This window comes from Morone saxatilis, unplaced genomic scaffold (assembly GCF_004916995.1).
Source record: "Morone saxatilis isolate NCDOM2014 unplaced genomic scaffold, NCSU_SB_2.0 Contig21, whole genome shotgun sequence".
Taxonomy (NCBI): domain Eukaryota; kingdom Metazoa; phylum Chordata; class Actinopteri; family Moronidae; genus Morone; species Morone saxatilis.
In genome coordinates, this window is record NW_023339774.1 from 1,106,307 (window position 1) to 1,126,351 (window position 20,045).

A 20,045-nucleotide genomic window follows, 5' to 3' on the forward strand; every position below is an offset into this window, starting at 1 on the left:
TATTGGAGTTGGCTTTTAATCTCATTGTACATGTGTATAGTGACAATAAAGGCATTCTATTCTACTAATTAAGATATAATGCAAGTCTTAAGGCACTTCTCTTTTCCCGTTGTCTTAAGGATTTAAAGAAAATCTTCAGTCATTATAAATGCCACAAAGCTTGGAGCAACTTTTGAAAATCTACACTTGTGAATGTAAAATGAACCTATAATGAAAATATTATTACATCAAAATTCAACATATTTGACACGGCCCTACTTTACGCTGTCTGGGTGAAGCTCAAACGTCCTACGTGATTGAACGCAACAGCTTTCACTTTGTGGAATGACGTGTCAAGAAAGTGCCGGAAGCTTTCAGTCTGTTCAAAATGGCTTACCAGACGCTACAACAGGAGTACTTGCAGATTCCTGTTGTTACCAGGGCATATACAACCGCCTGTGTCCTCACAACTGCAGCAGTGGTAAGACAAACTCTAACGTTCGCTGTGTGGGCCGGGACTTAGCTTGGTACCGCTTAACCTAGCCAACGTAGCGTCGTTACTTTGCTGCTAGCTCGGTGGTTTAGCTAACGTTAGAGCACCTATTACAGGGATACGTGTCTCAACCCGGTTATCCAGAATGTTAACTCTCGTATTCAAGTCGCTAAAAGCCAAAAGCGTAGCTACATGTCGCCTGAGCCTTGGTTTAATTTTAACCAGTGAAACATAATCGTAAACGGAGGTTGAGTTGACGGAGGGCTCAGAACCAGCTGTGTGTCTGATGTTAGAGCTGCCGGGTAACAGCTGACTGTGACTATATGCTGTTTCCTTTCAAAATCTGGTTAATGGCGTATCGATGAGTTTTACTTAAAATCTGAATAAAATGTAACATATAAAATTAATTAAATATGAAAATATACATTAACTATATGAATCACGAGAAACCAATTCATTTGAACCAACTTTCATTATGTGTTATTACATACACATTATCTAGTGTTAAAAAAAATATTTCTAGATTCTTTTCTGAGTAAAAATTGTAATCCCACCGTGTAAAATACTCCATAACAAGTAAACGTCCTGCATACGAATTATTTTCTTAAAGATCCCCTCCAGACATGTATTAAAGCTGCAGTAAGTAAATAAAAAAAAAACTTTCACTAGGCTATTATTATTTTAGGAATCCAAATTCGAAATTATATTAACAATTTGGCTATTTTTATTATATTACATTATATTTATTTTTATAAAAATTACCTTTTGTCATATTTTCGCTATATCCTGACAGTAGTACATGAGACAGATAATCTGTGAAACAATCAGGTTCCTCTGGCTCCTCCTAGTGCTCCTAATGCGATCCTTACAAGAATCCACCAGGCCTGAATGAAAACAACCAATCAGAGCCGAGAAAGATAGTTGATCGTTGAGACTTTCCAGGTTGTCAAATACAGACAATTTGGGAGTCTGGGAATGAGACTAAGCACTCAACTTTCCATCTAAACAATGCAACCACACATTTTATACCATTTTATATATTTATTTATATCTTTGTTGTTCGCAGATTAACAACAGGCTCTTTTCTTATCAACCTCTTTGCACGCATTCATGCTTGTTTATTGATGTTTAAAATTATATGAAACAACTAGAAAGAAAATATATATATATTTCGGGACTGATTATGTGATGTTTTTGACTTCATGTTATGGACTATAATTGTCTATTCAGCTTAATACTGATTTCTCTCTCTTCTCTCAGTGAGAAGATTGGCTATTTCTATATCATTCTTGAAATCAAGGCGGTAGAAACACTACGCTTTTGTCCAGAGGAGTCGCCACAATCAAAATGAAATGAAAGTTCCTCGTAGAGGGTTTAATATTGAACATTATGGTGCTATGGGGAGTGGATTTAGCTGAAATGTTTTTGTCAGTGGTTCATTGTGGAGCTCTTAATAGCACAAAGCATATGAAAGGTGTCAGTGAAAACTGTTTTGTTCTGCACTTGTTCTCACAGTCTGCTCAGACTGATACGTGTCAAAAGGGAATAATGTGGTCACTGTGCGCCCCTCGGTTTCTGATGCACAGACGTTACACTGCGCATTGAGTGAGGAGGAAAACAGCTGCCTAAACCACAGTGTTCAGGGGTAAACGTTTTCTTGCAAGATGTTTTCACAGTTTCAGTCCTACCACACACACTGATGGGCTCAAACTTAATTCATGCTGCTGACAACTCTTCAGTTGCCCGTACTCTCATCTGATTAATGACTAAATCTATGCAATCAGAACAGTGGGATCTGCATTCGTATTTCCCACAGTTTCTGTAACATCCTACATCATAACCCTCAGCTTACATTTACAACACAGGTCTAAACACAAACATCAATAGTGTTTTTGAAAATCTATACAATATCACAAAACTAATTATGATACACCCCTGCTGTATATGGATTATATATTCTACAGTCTCAGTGTATTTACAAGCTTTAGAATAACACACCACCAGTGTACACAGTGGTTTCCAGGAGTTGATCCAGGAAGAGGCCCATCTAACAGGCAGTGGAATGAGGAGGGTCACTTCCTTGAGCCTAGGGTTTAAATTGTAATGCTGTTTTGTTTTTGCTCCATCATATTGTGACATCTTGACCATTATTGTTATCATTTTCAGCATTCTGTTTGTTTTGTCTTCTCTCACAGCAACTAGAGATCATCACACCATTTCAGCTATACTTCAATCCAGATTTGATTCTAAGGAATTACCAGGTGAGTAATCTGAGCCACTGCTTATCATCTTCATCCTCATGAAGTGGATTCAGAACACATAACCTCTTATACCCTTCACAGCCTTCATAACACCCCCAGCTGCCTGACTTAGTAAACCAAAAAGTAGTTTTAAAGTCCAGCTGAAATGAAACTGCAGTTTGTCTGCTACAGCATCCATATCTGCTCTGTTAATTACTTTGCACTGAGGCGCCCTGTTGGCTTGCCTGGTGGAGCTAGCATCCCAAGTGCCGAGGCTGGGCCCTTTGCTGCATGTCATCCCCTCTCTCTTCCCATTTCCTGTCTATCTTGAGCTATCCTGTCCCTAAATGTCAAAAAGGCCCTCAAAAACATATGCATATATATATAAAATATCACTTGAAACCATACAGGATTTCATGATGGCACCCCCCTATTTATGCATTCCCTCCATCAGGTATCTTGTCTACATAGCTGGAGATGATATTTCGATGCAGCCAATAAAGTTTTGCATAAAGCAAACATCAGCCATCTATCACACTGAGCAGCCTGCAACACAACACAAGAACCACAGACCCTGAAAAACAACCCACATAGCTTTCCTGCTGAAGTCTCCTTCTTATCTTACTTACAATCATGAACACGTCTTGACCTGAACCTTTTTTCAAATTTTGATGAATGAGCGACCATAGTAAATAACCAAAAAGCTTTGAGTACCACAAAGGTGTGTGTTGGAAATACAGTATGGGCCCCCAGCATTTAGAAAATGCCAGAATTCAGCAACTGCTTGGCTGATTTGAACAATATTGCAGTAGCTTTGGTGGGGTTATAAAAGTACAAAATGGCAGTTTAAACTAGAAGTAGCTATCTTTCAACTGGGACGATTAATGAATTTGATTAATTTTTAGTTGATTTTGAGGTTATTTATGTGCTTAATATATAACCACAGCAGCAAAGACACAGGTCAATGGCAAAATGCTGTACAGTAAAAAAACAGCAACAGAACTGAAGACATTTGAAGAAATATTAAGTTTTAATATTTGCACCAATGACATTGAGCTTACTTCATTCCAAAATGCAGGTGCAATGTGTTAATGGGTCCAGCACCTTCAATAACCCCCAGATCCACAGCCAAGCAGTCGCTACAATATCGTCTATATAGGTGATCATGCTTATTAAAGCTAATTATGCCAAGTGCCCAACAAATGCAATTTAACATCTGGCAGTTTCTAAATGCTGGGGATCCATACTGTACATTTCTAAGATAAAACCTTGGGGTAGGCAGCATTTTCGGGTTCACATTTGCTGGCAGGTAGGGCTGTGTATTGGCAAGAATCTGACGATACAATACATATCAGGATGCAGGAGTTATATGTTTTTACATTTCATATTAAGAAAATGTTTATAGTATAAAGAACACAGCACTATATGCAACGCCCATCCAACATCATAGGCCTTCACATTTACAACACTGCTATTGAGCTGTCAGGGGTCTAAACACAACAATCAATAGTGTTTTTGAGAATCAGAAAACTATTTTCTATTGTACTATAATTTCTTACACCCCTACTGGCAAGTAGACCATACCTGCAAAAGTAACTTCAATCTAGTAAGATGCCCATGTGTTCCTTACTCTTTAGCATTACTAACAACATGCCCATGACATGTAACTTGGACTGTAACAGCACAAGATTGTTTACTTTGTCTCTCGTTGCCTGCGGTGTAACACTGGGCTGCTGTCAATCAAATGGCAGCCAGCGGAGATGAATATGAGCATTTCTGATATTTCCCCAAAGACCATTTCCTTCCTTTTAATGACCAAAAAATACTAACGGTACATTTAAAAAAACACATTTCCATTGTTTTTTACTACATTAAGGATGACTAAATGTGATTACAGTTGGACTAAAGTTAGTGTTAAATGATAATGCTGATTAGTGTTACATCAGACTGTAGATTCAAATCCGTTTTTGTCAGAATAAGAACAGAAATCCACAATGTGGTTTACCTCAACTGTCAGTGGTTTCATATCATGATTAAAATGGAATTAGTTCTTTTTCATTTCTTCTTTCACACAAAAAGAAATCATTTTTGTGATACAGACTGCTCTGAGCCCTATAGCGATCATTCACAGGTCACGTGACCTTCCCATCACTATGTTGAGCAGTTAAACAAAGCCTCTAGTCGCTAATAAAATGCAACTATTTTTGGATCAGGGAACAATGTGTGTATGTTACGTACAGCTCAATGTTCTCTCTCTCTTTCTCTAGGTATGGCGACTAATAACCAACTTCCTGTTTTTTGGACCAGTTGGCTTCAATTTCCTGTTCAATATGATTTTTCTGTATCCTTCTCAGTTCCACATTTCATTTCATTCAGCATGTGAGGTTTTGCATACTTTCTGTTTCACAGTGGAAGGCTGTATGTGGATGATGAAACTTGACACTAAAATGATCTCTGTACACACACATAGAGATCCAAACTTTGATGTGGCAGTTTAGTATTTGTGTAGGGGATGATGCTGAGATCTGTGTATATTTCCTTAACCGCTTGCTTTCAGCTACAGATATTGTCGTATGCTTGAGGAGGGCTCTTTCAGGGGACGCACGGCTGACTTTGTCTTCATGTTCCTCTTCGGTGGGCTTCTGATGACTGTATCCTTACCATTATGGTGTCATTCAAAATGTATTTTAACTTGCAGATAATGAAGTCTTTGGTGAACAATCCAATGAGCAGTAACTCATTTATTACTTGCATTGACCTCAACATTAACTACAGTTTTTTATTCCAAAAAAAGACAATATTCAGCTAGGCTGTTTACATAGATAATACAACTGAATATTCTACTAATATTCCTGTTTACATGCATCTGTGTATACTCTGATTGACCTAAGTGTTCCTCCTTATCCTTTTCAACCTGCAGTCGTGTTGCTCCCGTGGTAAAACAGCTGGAGCTGATTGTCAGTTGCGTCTTTCCATTAAAAGAGGGTTTTTTCCAGTTTTTCCACCGGTAGTAGTGGACTTGTTTGGCCATGCAAACACAGCTTCCTTATTCTTTCAACCCCCTCGTTGAAAAGGTCGGCGTTGCAGAATTTTGCACATATCCAAAAACCTGTTTATATTCAAGGCTGCCATAAACACTAGGTGTTTTCTCCTTACAACCAGAAATGTGGGCTTTTCTTTTGTGCACACATCTCTACTCCAGCCTTGCAAACTGTTGGCTAAGTGGTTGGTTTACAACCTGCAGAGCAGACGGTAAACAGGCAACTGCAGCAAAAACTATTATTAATTAAATTATTTATTTGTGTTTGTTTATTTATTTATTTATTTACTGGATCCTCATTAGCTGATGCATAACATCAGCTATGCTTCCTGGGGTCCACACAAAACATGATAAGATGAGACACTTACATACAAACTCACATACAAAAAAAACATGCTGAAATTGAATTATTTTTAAATTTTAATTTTAATTCAAAAACATATTGCTATACACAGAATATGCTCCTAACCCTAACCCTTTGGGACTTATGGGATACATTGAACCTGCATCTTTGCTGCTAAATAATGAGACGATATGCCCTCTTGTTTTAGGGGCATATGCTGATTCTCACTGCTGATCATGGTACGAGTCAGTTTATTCTTTAATGAGGTTTCAGATATTTGGCACTTTTGTGAGTCTGGTGTTCCTGGGCCAAGCCTTCACGATCATGCTGGTGTACGTGTGGAGTCGGCGAAACCCCAACGTCCGCATGAATTTCTTTGGCCTGCTGAACTTCCAGGCACCCTTCCTCCCCTGGGTGCTGATGGGATTCTCACTTCTGCTGGGCAACTCTATCATCGTAGATCTTTTAGGTACCTGTCGCTGTCATCTGCAGCCATTATTTAGTGCTGTGGTGATATGCTATGTGTGGTTATTGGTGTACAGTATGAACAGTCCTTGTGTTTAAATGTTTTTTTTCTTCTTTCTTTAAGGTATCGCTGTTGGCCATGTGTACTTCTTTCTGGAGGATGTTTTCCCCAACCAGCCAGGTGGTGGAAGGTGGCTGAAGACCCCATCTATCATGTGAGTCTCTCATTTCTTCTAACATTCTTGCTGAATGAAACAACACTGAAAGCCTGAACCTGTGAGATTCAGTGACTACAGCCTACAATTTGAAAGTGTAGGAATGAATGGATCCTTAGAGTTTTACCTGTAGAATAAACTGTAAGTATACATATTTATCTATGTGTAAATTTGTCATTTTGTCTTTATGACTGCGCTAAGGAAGTTAAATGAAATAGGTTTGTCTTCTGGGGCTTTGAATCTGCTTAGGATGTAACCGCAACCTGCCAGTGAGATTTTGAGATTTATTTATTGTTTATTATCACATTATCATGATTTTATGCTGCTGCAACTATGCAAACCTCTGAGTTAGATCAAAGCTCACAGGGTCACCAAATCAGTATACAAATTCTTTTTGTACCAGTAGTTGTCAGGATGTGTTGGACAGACAAACACAAACACAGGCACTCTTGGGTTGCACCACAAGCAAACCCAAAAAACACTAACAGTCATCCAGGGATGTGTTGTCTGTTTTTTAGTATTAGTTTCACATCATCCCTCATCCTCCTCCTGTGTTTACTCCCACAGAAAGATGCTGTTTGACACTCCAGAGGAAGATGCCAACTACAACCCCCTGCCTGAGGAGCGCCCGGGAGGGTTCGCCTGGGGAGAGGGACAGCGCCTTGGAGGTTAAATATGCCCCAGATCAGGTCACTTCCAAGGACATTCCCTTAAAAAAGATGAAGGGGACAAACATGGTCTTTGTTTCTGACGTGTTTGTTTAGTTCTGGATGAAGAATGCCAAACAACCAGAACTGGTTTGGGGATAACCTTCTGTTGTCTTTGTATATGGGCTTAAATCATCCTCAGAAACTCTTCTTGATGCCAGATCGTCGCTCTAAGACTATTTGAGAGAACACACGCTTCGGATGGAACTTTGGACGGTGGGCCTTCGGGCTCGGGTGATGTTTGTCTTAATCTCCAAAAAAAAGAAAATTGATATACAACAACTGTCATATGCGAGAGCAAAGAACGGCAGCAGTAAAATATTATCAAAATGAATTTATTCAGACGGAAAGTGCATTTTTTTCATTTCACTTTTTTAAAAAATAAATGTGTGTGGCAAAAGATGCTTTGGTTTCATCTCTTTGAACTGTGTTAGCAATGCATGAAACCAAAGACGTCTCAACAAATTAGAGGAATTCCTACAAATAACATTTTAGTCAGCAGACAGGACCTTGTTACTTCACTCTCCTTACACAGCAGCTCATTGTAGCACACAAATATCAAGATCTGTACTTAACTAATGTCCTTAACGTCATAGTCCAGCTGTTCCTCCACCTTCTTTTGGGTTCAGTTCAGGTTCTCCTTTTTTATTTCATTTAATACAAGCAACCTTAAACCAGATATCTGCTTCAGAAAGAACAAGTCCTGTCTATTATTTTATGTGACTGATTTTGCACACATTTATACTTTTTTTCATGTAATTGGGCTCACTAGCCCAGCAGCACTTTGGGGAACAGATTAACCCCCCCCCCTGTTGCTCTTCAGAAGGAATAAGAGAAGTTGTGGCAAATTAATAGTAGAATTGAAAAGATTGATTTTATACTTTCATTGAATGGGAAAAATCTTTTTATGGGCCTTCAATTGAGTTTCTAATAATCTGTGAATAATGTTAAGTGGGCTGAGATGAGTGTAATGACAGACTTTTTTTGTATGATTGTGTTATTCTGATTTATTTTACATTTTTCAGTCACCTTAAGTAAACTGCTTTACAAATGGAGTTGGATTTTACTGTTACAGATATAAATGACCATTCACACATCCATATTAAGGGATGCCATGCAAGTGAAGTTAGAATCAGCATAATACGCTGTATTTCAATATCATCAGTTTACATTCATATTCCCATGTTTGTGTTTCATGTGTTTTGTTTTAAGTAAATATTATGTTGGAAATGTGTATACAATGAGGTGGAAATACCAGATAAATTTTACAGATGAAGAAGAGTTTAATGTGATCTTACTTTACACCAGTAGGGGGCTGTAATGGACTCTAGGAATTGTTCCTCTACCTTGAAACGAATGGAGAGGAAGGTCAATGCAGCGTTCATTATTTTCGGAAAAACCTTTACAAAAGGCGTCAAAAAGCAACGTCGCGGATGACTTCTCTTAACATACTCACTAAAGCGGGCCGTATACAGCAGTGGTTGTAGCATTCAGTTAATTTTGCTTTCTCTTTATGTCGTTTTACACTTATTGAGCAGACATGCTCACAGTTAATGTTTTTTTTTAAAGCAGAAAGCTGAAGTGACCGCAATTTTTACGGAGGACGCTGTAATTTCCCATCTTCTTCGTAGTCCCTGAACACGCAGAGAAGAGAAGACTGCTCAGACTCGACTGCGTAAAGATGCAATTGGCTCTAAGTAAAACGTTTGGCCAGAAGCCAGTTAAATTTCAGTTAGAACAAGATGGGGACTTTTACATGGTTGGGTCGGAGGTATGTGACTATCTATTGATTGACTTTTAGCGCTTATTTTCCTAATGGTAGCCTCAGTTATCCAGTCTTCTGGCTAGTTAATGCTAGCATGCTAACGAGCCCAATTGATGGCTTCGTAAACAAAGAAATGGCTAAAAACGAAGGACGGGATAACTCAGTCCAACAGCCGGCAAATGACAGTGTACATACTGTAGCAGGCCGAATACACAACAGATAACCTACAAGCTTTTGCTGTCGGCAGTAACTTGTCAGCCAGCCTGATGTAAGACCACAAGTTACATTAACATAGAGTATCGTGCAGAAGAGAACCCCCCAACACACACACACACAGTCTTTATAACGTCTGATATCTTAACATGCCAGTTTTGAAGTTGACGTTTTAACATTTAACGTTGTTAACATTTAATAAAAGTTCATATGTACAGTAGTCTACTGTACACACAAAATCCTTACAAAGTCATCTACTCCTTCTAGCTCATTAAAACTTCCAGAATCTCTGAATATGCAAATGTGGTTCATTTGTTGTTCTGTTGTCCTGCTGGACACAAGATGTCTCCTAAACCTTTCACTGTAAGAGTCCCAATTCTCAGTGGAATGAGCAACTGGTGGCTTCCCAGGTTTTAACCCAACTCAACCACGTACAAGTTACATACTGGACCAGGAGATAAAGGGGATAAAGCTTCTGTGGTCTGATGAGACCAAAGTTTAGCTTTTTGACCATCAAACTAAACAGTATGATTGGTGTATGTTAAACCCAGCATTGGCACCATAAACGGAGGTAAAGGCAGCATCATGCTGCAGCAGGCCCTGGAAATTTCTAATGAAATATGTCTTTGAAATTTAAAAGCTTAAGTAGTGCGAGGAAGAAGATCGAGGGAGCAATGTTAGTGTCCACAGCTGGCCACAAAATCAAGGCTGACACTACCAAAATGACCTCTACTTACAATTTACAATTAAATGAAATTAAACAAATCTTTGTGTCAAAAGTTATAGAGATACTTTTTACAAGTCCTGTAATTCAGTACGTATGTAGGCACTTTGCATTGTCCTTGTTTGTTTTTTTGTTTTGTTTTTTAAAATTTTGCTTTATTAAAAGATCTGCCTTCTGCCGTTCAGGTGGGAAACTATCTGCGTATGTTCAGAGGCTCTCTGTATAAAAGATATCCGTCTTTATGGAGGAGGCTGGCCTCGGTGGAGGAGAGGAAGAAAATTGTAGCATCGTCACATGGTGAGTGGTGTGTGACAAAGTCAGTTTGGAAGGTCCATAGGTTGTTATGTAATGATTGCTGTATAAATGACTGATATTGTAGTCAACCTAGACATTAGCTGAAGCAAAATGTGTAAAGTGAAATGAGCTTTAAAACATTCTTCAACTTTTTGACTTTTTTTAAGTTTATGAATTGTATCATTTGCATAAATAGACTGGAGCTGGTGGAGGTGATGAAACTGGTGAATTGGTGGTTAACGTGGCCAGTTACACATGCTCAGCAACTTTAGATTTACTACATAGAATCTGAACTAAGGTTGATAGGCGTCTGTGTTTTCTCTCCCATCATCCATCTGCAGCCACTAGCGTCACTCTGCTGAAGGCGTCAGAGTGTGAAGAGATCTTCGAGGGTAATGATGAGAAATACAAGGCGGTGTCCATCAGCACAGAGCCCCCAGCTTACCTCAGGTCATTTCTGTCACATTCTAACATTTTCTAACTTTGAATGAAAATTAAACCAAAAGCATCTGTCATAAACTAGAGGTGTAGAATTAAAAAGACATGGGCATTTACCAGTTAGGGGATGGACGAATGATGCTATCTATTTGCATTATGGGAAATGCAGGATCCAGTCTTTTTGGAGCTTGACCAGCATATATTCATCTGTTCCTTGTGAGTCCCCCAAGTTTATGGAAGTACAGTACTTAATAGCTTCCACACCCTTCTCAAAATTGTGTTGTGTGTTCTTTTGATAAAGGGAGCAGAAAGCAAAGAGGAGCAGCCAGTGGGTCCCCACGCTGCCCAACAGCTCTCACCATCTAGACGCTGTGCCTTGCTCCACCACCATCAACCGCAACCGAATGGGCCGTGACAAGAAAAGGACCTTCCCCCTGTGGTGAGAATGCTGCTTGTTTTTTATAAGGAAAGCAACTAATGCAGCAGTGTGGCAGTTCTGCATCTATTTATATTTCAGAAGTTCCACAGGGTCAAAGTGTAAAATCCAAGAATCTGAATTTTAGGCCTTAAAATGTCTTAAATGATTTCGAATGGTCTTGAAAATTGATTGTATTAATAAAGTTAATGTTACTTTTATAAAGTAGCATTTTTCAGTGTTTGCTGGAACAGCTACAAAACCAAACCCATACATTGCCAACACTGATCCTTGTACTTTTTTTTTTTTTTTTTAACTTTTTTACCAGTATGGACATAAAATAGGTTGCATTCATAATGGTCTTAAAAAGTACCTGCAGAAACCCTGAACATACAGTACATATGTATAATCCACAGAGCTTGTTGTGAGCAGTTTCATGTAGGAACTATTTTCTCTGTATGTATCACTGCGCAGAAGGAAGTGTGCGTCTGCTCATGGACCAGAGGCTTGTGCTCATGATGATGAACATTATATTCAGTTTCTGCCAATAGATCCTCCTAAATGTTACATACTGGACCATTTAAAGAACATTTCTGAATAAACAACAATAATCCTGTTTTGTTGTGTCTCCTTCAGCTTCGATGACCACGACCCTGCAGTGATCCATGAGAACGCAGCCCAGGTAGAGGCTCTGGTTCCCATCCGTCTAGACATGGAGATAGACGGACAGAAACTGCGAGATGCCTTCACCTGGAACATGAATGGTAAATACACACATTAAGTAGTTTGCCGACATCCACAACATACCGTATTGTCTCCTGTGTGTCAGTTTTATACTTCTGTCTGGCCTCACCAATCTGCCACTCCTCAGAGAAACTGATGACCCCAGAGATGTTTGCAGAGATTTTATGTGATGACCTGGACCTGAATCCTCTGGCCTTTGTCCCCGCCATTGCCTCAGCCATTCGCCAGCAGATTGAGTCCTACCCCACTGACAGCATACTAGAGGAGCAGGCAGACCAGAGAGTCATCATCAAGGTGGGTGCTGAGCCAAGGGAATAACACTTCCTCAGGGAATATCAGGCAGCAAGAGACTGTGAACATAAACAAAATGAACATGTGAACATGGAGAAAACAAACCAACCAAAAAATTAACCTAACATGAATACATATGCAATGGGAAAGTGTGGTCTGAAGGTTGAGATGTAAATGACCCATTTTGTCCGGTTTTTAAAAATGTTTCCTTCTGGGTTCTCAAGTTGAAAGGAATTCCTCAATACTAGGTATTTCTCCTTTCAGCCATTTTTTAGTTAATATTTATCCTTCTTCCTTCATTCAAGTTCTTTCAGTTTAATCACACACATCAGCTCAAAACTAAAAATCAGTCTGTTTAGACAGACAGTTTCCAGGGTGATATGAATTTGAGTCCAAACTGCAGCCACATAAGGACAACACAGATAAATGGAAATGATTTGCATCTGTGTTCCCTCAATAGACATCAGAAAAAATGATATCCTCGGAGTGTGTAAGTCACACTGAATCTAAACGTGTGTATCACGTGCATATCATGTCCATGTGTTCATATTTGACTGAGTTATGACTCCCAAGGCACCCATGTTAACAGGTTAGAGCAGCCACACTGCCTGCATGACTTTCATGAGAGAGTCGAAGTGGAAGCATGCAGTTCTCAGCAGAAATAAACAGTGAAAAAGATCAACATTATACCAGCAACACTTTTCATTTCAGCTTCAATGTCTTCATCTGGTCACAGACATGAAACATATCAAAATATAATACATTTTATATAAAAAAATTTAAAAAAAAAAGTAACTGCCTAACTCTAGTGTTGGGTTCCCATGTGTCCTGGAAAATGAGGAAAAGTTTTTCTTGTACCAGTCCGTGCTCAGGCCTTAATGTTAAACTAATTTGAAGTCTCAAGCACTGCATCCCTAATGCCATCATTTAGTAGGCTTTTCATGTCAGAGAGGAGATGGAGAGACAGGATAGTGATACAGAATCAGAAAAATGCCACAGCTGTGGACTGAAGGAAACAGTTTGAAACAGTGTTCTCCACAACCCCCATAGCTGTTGATGGACCTCGGTTAGAAATTTGCAAAAACGTAGACTTTTGCTGTTAAAAAAGTATTTGTAATCTTGTGAAGACTATCCTCTGTTTTTCCTCCAGTGATAGAAGAATGTTGTGCCTTCTTTAGAAAGTGATGGACTGAGCCACTGTAATGTTAAAGGCAGTGGAATCAAAGACACCTACTGTTGGTAAAAAAAACAACAACATTGGAGTGTACAGATGTCTTTCTGATTCCTCAGCTGAACATCCACGTGGGGAACATTTCTCTGGTGGACCAGTTTGAGTGGGACATGTCAGAGAGGGAGAACTCGCCGGAGTCATTTGCACTGAAGCTGTGCTCTGAGCTGGGTCTGGGAGGAGAGTTTGTCACCACTATCGCCTACAGCATTCGTGGTCAGCTAAGCTGGCACCAGAGGACCTACGCCTTCAGGTAACTCACCCACTCACATTAACAGGGCAAGTAAAATCAATAGCTACAGTGGTCTTAAGCTTAAACCTAAACTGGATTTAAATCTCTTTCTAAAAGAAAACACGGTCAACATTGAGCACAATTTAAAGAGGGCACACAAAGAGCCAGTATTCACAAGTTACTTTGTTAATTCTGTGATTCTGTCACATATGTGCCATAGTTCAACTACCTGCACCCAGGCCTTAAAAATCTTGGACTAACAGAAAATAAGGCACTGTCATTGCTGCATTTTAGATAAATACAAGACCTTAAGCTTTGCAAATTGTATTGATTTTCACTATGTAATGTTTGTCTTTAAATGTTTAAATGAACTTCAGCCTCTCTGCAATACTGCAGAGCTGCAGCAGATCCACCAGAGAAGCTTCAAGTGGCAGTTGTAAAGTTCCATTCTGTTAAACAGCATTTTGCTCAGACAGTTTCTTCTGGCAGAGGAGCAAAGTCTTGAAATCTGCTACTAACGTCATCACTTAAGAGAGCTACCAAACCTTGTTTAATCAAGCAACAAACCTGTACTCATGTATAGCATTGAAATGTGACATCTTGAATTCTGTGTTCAATTTACACTTTTTTTTACCCTTCCTGTTTTAAACTCTTATTTTCATAAAAAGGTGTTGCGAATTAGCATCTGCTATAAACATTATGATACTTGCATCGGATAGCTGATGTTTAATGTATCTGTCCCTATGAAATAAACCATAAATAAATACCCCGGTGTGGGGGGAGTTTGTTACATTATCAGCATTTAAGCATCAGTAGACACATTGTAGTGGACAATATTGTTCATGTTATTAGACAAAGCAAGATCACCGTCTGCTTGATTGTTGTGAGATGACTTGTATTTTTTATGTTTTCATTAGTGTATAATCACGTGAATATAAGAATACGTTTTTGTTACCTTAGAATGAGATGTTTTCTGCAGAGGGAACAGCTCCTCTTCTGCGGAGGCCGCCATGTTGAACCGTCATGTTTCTACAGTAGCCCAGAACAGACAAACCAAACACTCAAATTCTACCAAACATATACTGACTTCAAAGGACTGTCTGACCCCACTTTACCTAAAAATGGTTTTAAACCATGTCTGTCTGTATTGTACCTGATCTTTGGTGGTGTAATTTGCCCACAGTGAGAACCCGCTCCCCACAGTAGAGATTGCCATCCGCAACACAGGCGATGCAGACCAGTGGTGCCCCCTACTTGAGACACTCACAGACGCTGAAATGGAGAAGAAGATTAGAGACCAGGACAGGAACACAAGGTAAGACAGTCAGGTTCATTCAGTAAATGCAGACCCACTCCACTGCTACCTGAGGTCTGTTGGGCCAAAGCTTACAATAACTGTGGCTAAAAAGACATTTGAAAGAATTAAATTGACTGCCTATTTTTGCTGAAGGGATGATCTCACAGAGAATCCAAAAGCACTACAATGCCTGATATTTAGATGTCATTTTGATGGATAAATTGCTGGCACTGCTGCAGGCTTTCTTAATATAAAATCATTTTGCAGCTAAATGACATAGTCGTCAAATGAATGTGCACACATGAGCAGAATGACAAATTAACAGGGTACAAGTTAATTAGCAACAGAGACCTGTTGCAAGAAGATCCCAGAGATACAGAGTTTTTGGTTTCAGTGCACCTGATTAGCAATCAATATATGGAATCAAACTGCAACGTAGTAAAAACACAAGTTAAATACTAATACAATTTAAAATGACTGTATAAAGACTCTATACTGACAGAAACACATTTAACTATTCAAAGAGATATTTCTCAAATGTTTATTAATTGTGTTATAAAGTTAGAACTGTTAGTGAGGGTGTGCAGTTAATAGGCTCCCCTATATCTGGAATAAATAGTGTAAAACTTCAATCAAAAAAAGGATGCAAAGTAGAAGCAGGTCTCCTTTAATAGCCTGTAGCTGTTACTGTAGCTACATGGTTTGACAAATAATAGCAGGTCTCAATTAGAGGCCTGTCCTGGATTTTATAGAAGTTCTTGTATAAAACCTTAAAGGCCCACTGGGTCACCCACATGTGTGTGTTCTAAGCTGCTTAGATCACCCACACAAATATAAATGTTTAAACTTTTGTCAGTATGGAGGCTACACTTCGTTAGATCAGTTAGATTCTCCACAGTTCAATCCTTCAGTTCATTTGACTTAATCTGAATGATCAAATTAATGATTCCTAATTGTTATTCGATTTTCTCATTTCTATACAAGTAATATTTATACTGGTTTAAATGTAGAAGAGTCCTGTTCCTAATAAAAGCAGTGATTGAAGTAAATTAAAGCCTGGGCTATTCATTGAAGTTTTACAGTATGTATAAAAAGTAAGATTCCAACACTGTGTCATCCAATAAGGAAATTCAAGTCTGGTGAACGAGAGGGCAACGCTGAATACAGTTTAATAGTGTTACTTATTAATTCCAACTCTTGAACTCACTCCTAAATGTCCTACACACACTTGTTTCTATAAATCCACAGGATTAAGAAGTAAGTATTTATCCGTTGCCATGGTGAACTGTAGCATCAGAGCTCCAGCATTGGTGTCTTTTTTTTTTTTTTCATTCACCGCTCAAGCACTCTAATCTGTGTTTTTCTAGGCGTATGAGACGACTAGCCAACACTGCGCCGTCCTGGTAGAAAGAGACACGAAGCTGCATCAGACGGTGTGTCCTCTGGAGACTCCTGTTACTCGGAAGCGATCAAACACACTCACAGGTCATTCTCAAAGCATTGATGGAGCACCTGGATGTTCCTGTGAGCACAAATGCACATGTGGTCAGTCTCCACGTCCACCTCACCGACTGAAACCAACACACACACACACACACACACACACATCCAGGCATTCCTCTGCACACAGGTCATCATGTTTCACTCTGACTGTAGCACATCAGTCAAGGATATCTAACCTAACATCACTGTTAGATAGTGTTTGATTGTCTCATGTCTGTTACACACACACCAACGTGCAACATTCACATCACACGTCTCAGCTCAAAATACTTCCATTACAGTACAGTGACTGACTTTAATGTGTCTATACGAGTGGTGAATGACACCATTAGTTTGTGCTGTTACATCAATCTGGACTGGATTTATATTACATTAACTCTTCTGCAGACCAGTTCTGCTGCTTTCTGTCTACCATGGTCAAAATTCCGATGGAATCAAGATGTAGCAGTAGCTCTGTGTCCCAGGACTGACAGAGCTCTATAAATGAGGTCAGTCATATTGACACCTGTGCTTTTCCCACTGTGACAGGTCAAAGGCACTAGTTCCACTTGTCATTTCCAGATAAAATCCAGATGAAATTTCATTTACACTCAGCCACATATATGCAGCTCTGTTGGTCAGATCACAAATCTGTGATTTCGCTGCTGTTACTGTTAATTAATGGGAATGATCATTTTTGCATCACAATTTTTAATTTACACTGCAAAACCTCCCTTTATACATTAATTAAAATAGTTACATTGGTTGGGGTCTTTACCAAACAAACATGTTTTCTTACATCTGTAGACCAAGACCTGTAGCCCAGGCTATCTCTGCATTCTTTATCATAATGCTGTTTGTCAAACAGTTTACCTTTGTCCAAAAATTACATATTGGACACCATCTTGCAATTTCCATAATATTTTGATCAATTGTGCAGCCCTAACAAGGTCAGAAGAGATAGACCGTGTATGTCAGACAGACAGTGAGTGGATATTTCCACTGTAAATATTATGTATGACTCTTGGAGAGATGGATGTATTTAGACCATTTTGACATCTGGTTAGAATGCGTCTTTGATATGTTTACACTAACATGAAGTGACTCTCTGTAAATGTGGTCAAAGTGTCTGTTGGGAAGAAGGTCTCTTAGGTCAGTGGTTGGGATTACTGTGGCAGGGTGTCCTGTAGATCTGTCATTTTCTAAGCAAAACAATGTGTCAAACTTTTTTTGTTCCAGCTTTTCAAATGAGCAGATGAGCTCGTCTGATCGGTACAGTAAATATCTTTGGGATTTGATACTGATCTGGCAAAATGGGCTCTAGGAAGTTATGATGGGCTTTTTTTCACTATTTTTTCATATTTTATAGACTACAGTTCAAACTGGCCTTTGACATCAAACCTTTGTTGGTGGACGATACCCCTTAAAATAATACATAATGCCCCTCTGTGTAGGGGTTCTGACTTAAGTGGCTGATAGTGAGAGGACCAAAAAAAACCCAGTTCTCATTGGGATGGTGTTAATCGGTAAACAAACTTGTCTACAAACAAAAACTCTTCTGCTATCAGTTGAAAAATGCAGTAATCACATTCAAATCCTTCATATAGATATTACTGAGCCACATTCAAGTGTTTTGCCTACTTCTATATACTGTGGGTGATGTTAGTGTTTGTACCTGACTGAAATGACCAGTGTGCATGTGTGAAATCAAACTACCCCCTGGTAATGTTGCTGCTGTCCCGACAGCTCTTCAGACAGCGGCCAGTGGCTGCAGCCAATCAGAGAGTTAGATTTTAGCACGCAGACTCTGCATTCTGATCTTGGTTACGGATTCTGATCAGCTGTGTGCACCAGTGTTCATCTGCATGCTATAACATAGGTAGTTCATCCTGTAACCTGTGCATGAGGGGCTAATGTGTCCCACTGTTCCTTCTGTTTGCACTGTGCCTCACATTGCAGCAGTGTCAGCAGACTGCAGCCTCTGTTTTACTGGCAGTGTTGTTGAAAAAAATCAAGCTGACAAGAACCAATGGTGTCTTTTTAAAGTGATTTTCAACTTGAACATACTCCAGAGAATGATGTTAACGTATGTACTGTTGCTTCTTGTTCTCTTCTTTTGTAATATTGCTTTACCTTTATAGTGGACTCGTTTTTTATATGAAAAATAACAATACAGAAAACTTGTTGGAAATGTGTTGTTGTTTTTTTACTTATTTTCTTCACAGTTGCAATATGAGTGGACAGAGTCCACAACACAACTGAAATAGAAATGGAGTAAAAAAAGATAAAAAAGGGCGTCTATTATCTCTTTACAACCTATTGGAACATTCGATTCAGACCAGCTGAGCATTTTCCTTTTAGTCCTCCTTTAAGTCCTTAGATAGTAAGTCAGTTTTTCTATGGGAAATATTTCCTCCACAATGTCCAGCCACTGTGCTGGACTTGGTGGGTCACATTTCTGCCAGCTCCTAGTGATGGCCCTTTTACAAGCAAGTAGATCAGGATTCTGAAGAGGTACATATTCTTCTTCTGAACTATGTCATTAGGTATCAATCCAAGGTACACAATCTGGGGGTGCCTGGGAATCTTAACATAAAATCTTCTACCCGGTGTGTGTTTTTAATTTGGATATTTTGTTAAGATGAATAACTTTGCGTAAAAGGTATGGGAGTCTATTCAGTAATTACTCGTACAACTATGGCTGTTGGTATTGGCAAGAATCTGCCGATATGATGCGTAACAGGACACAATATCTTTCTGTTTTCTTACACTGCCATGTACAACATGGATGAAAATCTACATTTTCCTAGTGTGTAAGAGGAAGAATTCCTCAAAGGCACTGACAGAATCTTGGTCACTATCTATAAAGTCACTCGGAGAAAAAATTGTATCTTTAATGTGTCAAAATGATAAGAATGGTGTATCTTTTTATATATATTTTTGGGTGGTGGGGGCCTTTTTTCATTTGTTAGACAGGGCAGCTGAAGACAGTCAGAAAAAGGGTAGCGAGAGAGGGGATGACAAACAGAAAAGGACCACAGGTCAGATTCAAACCCATGGCCACTGCAGCAGGGAGTCAGTCTTGGTGAGCTATGGGGAGCCCCAGAATGATGAAATGTTTATCTTATTTAAATGTTCTTCAATGGTCAGATTTTAAGAGTATAATTTAGATTAATTAAGTCTGCCAACTCATCACAGCGATAGGTCTCATTTTACCTGACATAAAAATAAACCCAATAAGTTTCATGCAGTGAGGTATAGAGATTTAAAATTTAAAGATCCCTTCCAGACATGTTTGAAAACATATATACCAGTACACTGCTTGGGACAATAATGTGTGTCTGACATATTTAAAAAAAAAAAGAATTTCCACCTTGAAATCCCTAAAAAAATCACCCACTCCTACCTAATTAAACCTTCCAGAATCTCTGAATATGCAA

At 39.0% G+C, this 20,045-nt stretch overlaps 2 protein-coding genes across 2 annotated transcripts; both read left to right on the plus strand.

Moving 5' to 3' along the window:
* The first annotated feature begins 331 nt into the window (after window positions 1-331).
* On the plus strand, window positions 332-8,376 carry derl2 (derlin 2). The gene is made up of 7 exons (XM_035667897.1): window positions 332-460; window positions 2,668-2,733; window positions 4,980-5,053; window positions 5,270-5,363; window positions 6,369-6,564; window positions 6,685-6,775; window positions 7,343-8,376. The coding sequence occupies exons 1-7, from the start codon at window positions 368-370 to the stop codon at window positions 7,446-7,448; spliced, it is 720 nt and encodes a 239-aa protein (XP_035523790.1). The 5' UTR covers window positions 332-367; the 3' UTR covers window positions 7,449-8,376.
* Window positions 8,377-8,893: 517 nt separating this feature from the next.
* On the plus strand, window positions 8,894-18,796 carry LOC118332548 (SWI/SNF-related matrix-associated actin-dependent regulator of chromatin subfamily B member 1-like). The gene is made up of 9 exons (XM_035667896.1): window positions 8,894-9,253; window positions 10,370-10,481; window positions 10,820-10,928; window positions 11,218-11,355; window positions 11,968-12,095; window positions 12,203-12,369; window positions 13,657-13,847; window positions 15,010-15,141; window positions 16,491-18,796. Exons 1-9 carry the CDS (start codon window positions 9,164-9,166, stop codon window positions 16,528-16,530), a joined length of 1,107 nt encoding a protein of 368 aa, XP_035523789.1. The 5' UTR covers window positions 8,894-9,163; the 3' UTR covers window positions 16,531-18,796.
* The last annotated feature ends 1,249 nt before the right edge of the window (window positions 18,797-20,045 follow it).

Bases quoted from the DNA above. Each gene is read 5' to 3' on its own strand.
- LOC118332548 (XM_035667896.1), top strand. From the start codon at position 9,164: ATGCAATTGGCTCTAAGTAAAACGTTTGGCCAGAAGCCAGTTAAATTT. The intron at 11,356-11,967 runs GTGAGAATGCTG...TGTCTCCTTCAG, and splicing joins AAAAGGACCTTCCCCCTGTG to CTTCGATGACCACGACCCTG. The intron at 12,370-13,656 runs GTGGGTGCTGAG...CTGATTCCTCAG, and splicing joins ACCAGAGAGTCATCATCAAG to CTGAACATCCACGTGGGGAA.
- derl2 (XM_035667897.1), top strand. From the start codon at position 368: ATGGCTTACCAGACGCTACAACAGGAGTACTTGCAGATTCCTGTTGTT. The intron at 461-2,667 runs GTAAGACAAACT...CTTCTCTCACAG, and splicing joins TCCTCACAACTGCAGCAGTG to CAACTAGAGATCATCACACC. The intron at 6,565-6,684 runs GTACCTGTCGCT...TCTTTCTTTAAG, and splicing joins TATCATCGTAGATCTTTTAG to GTATCGCTGTTGGCCATGTG.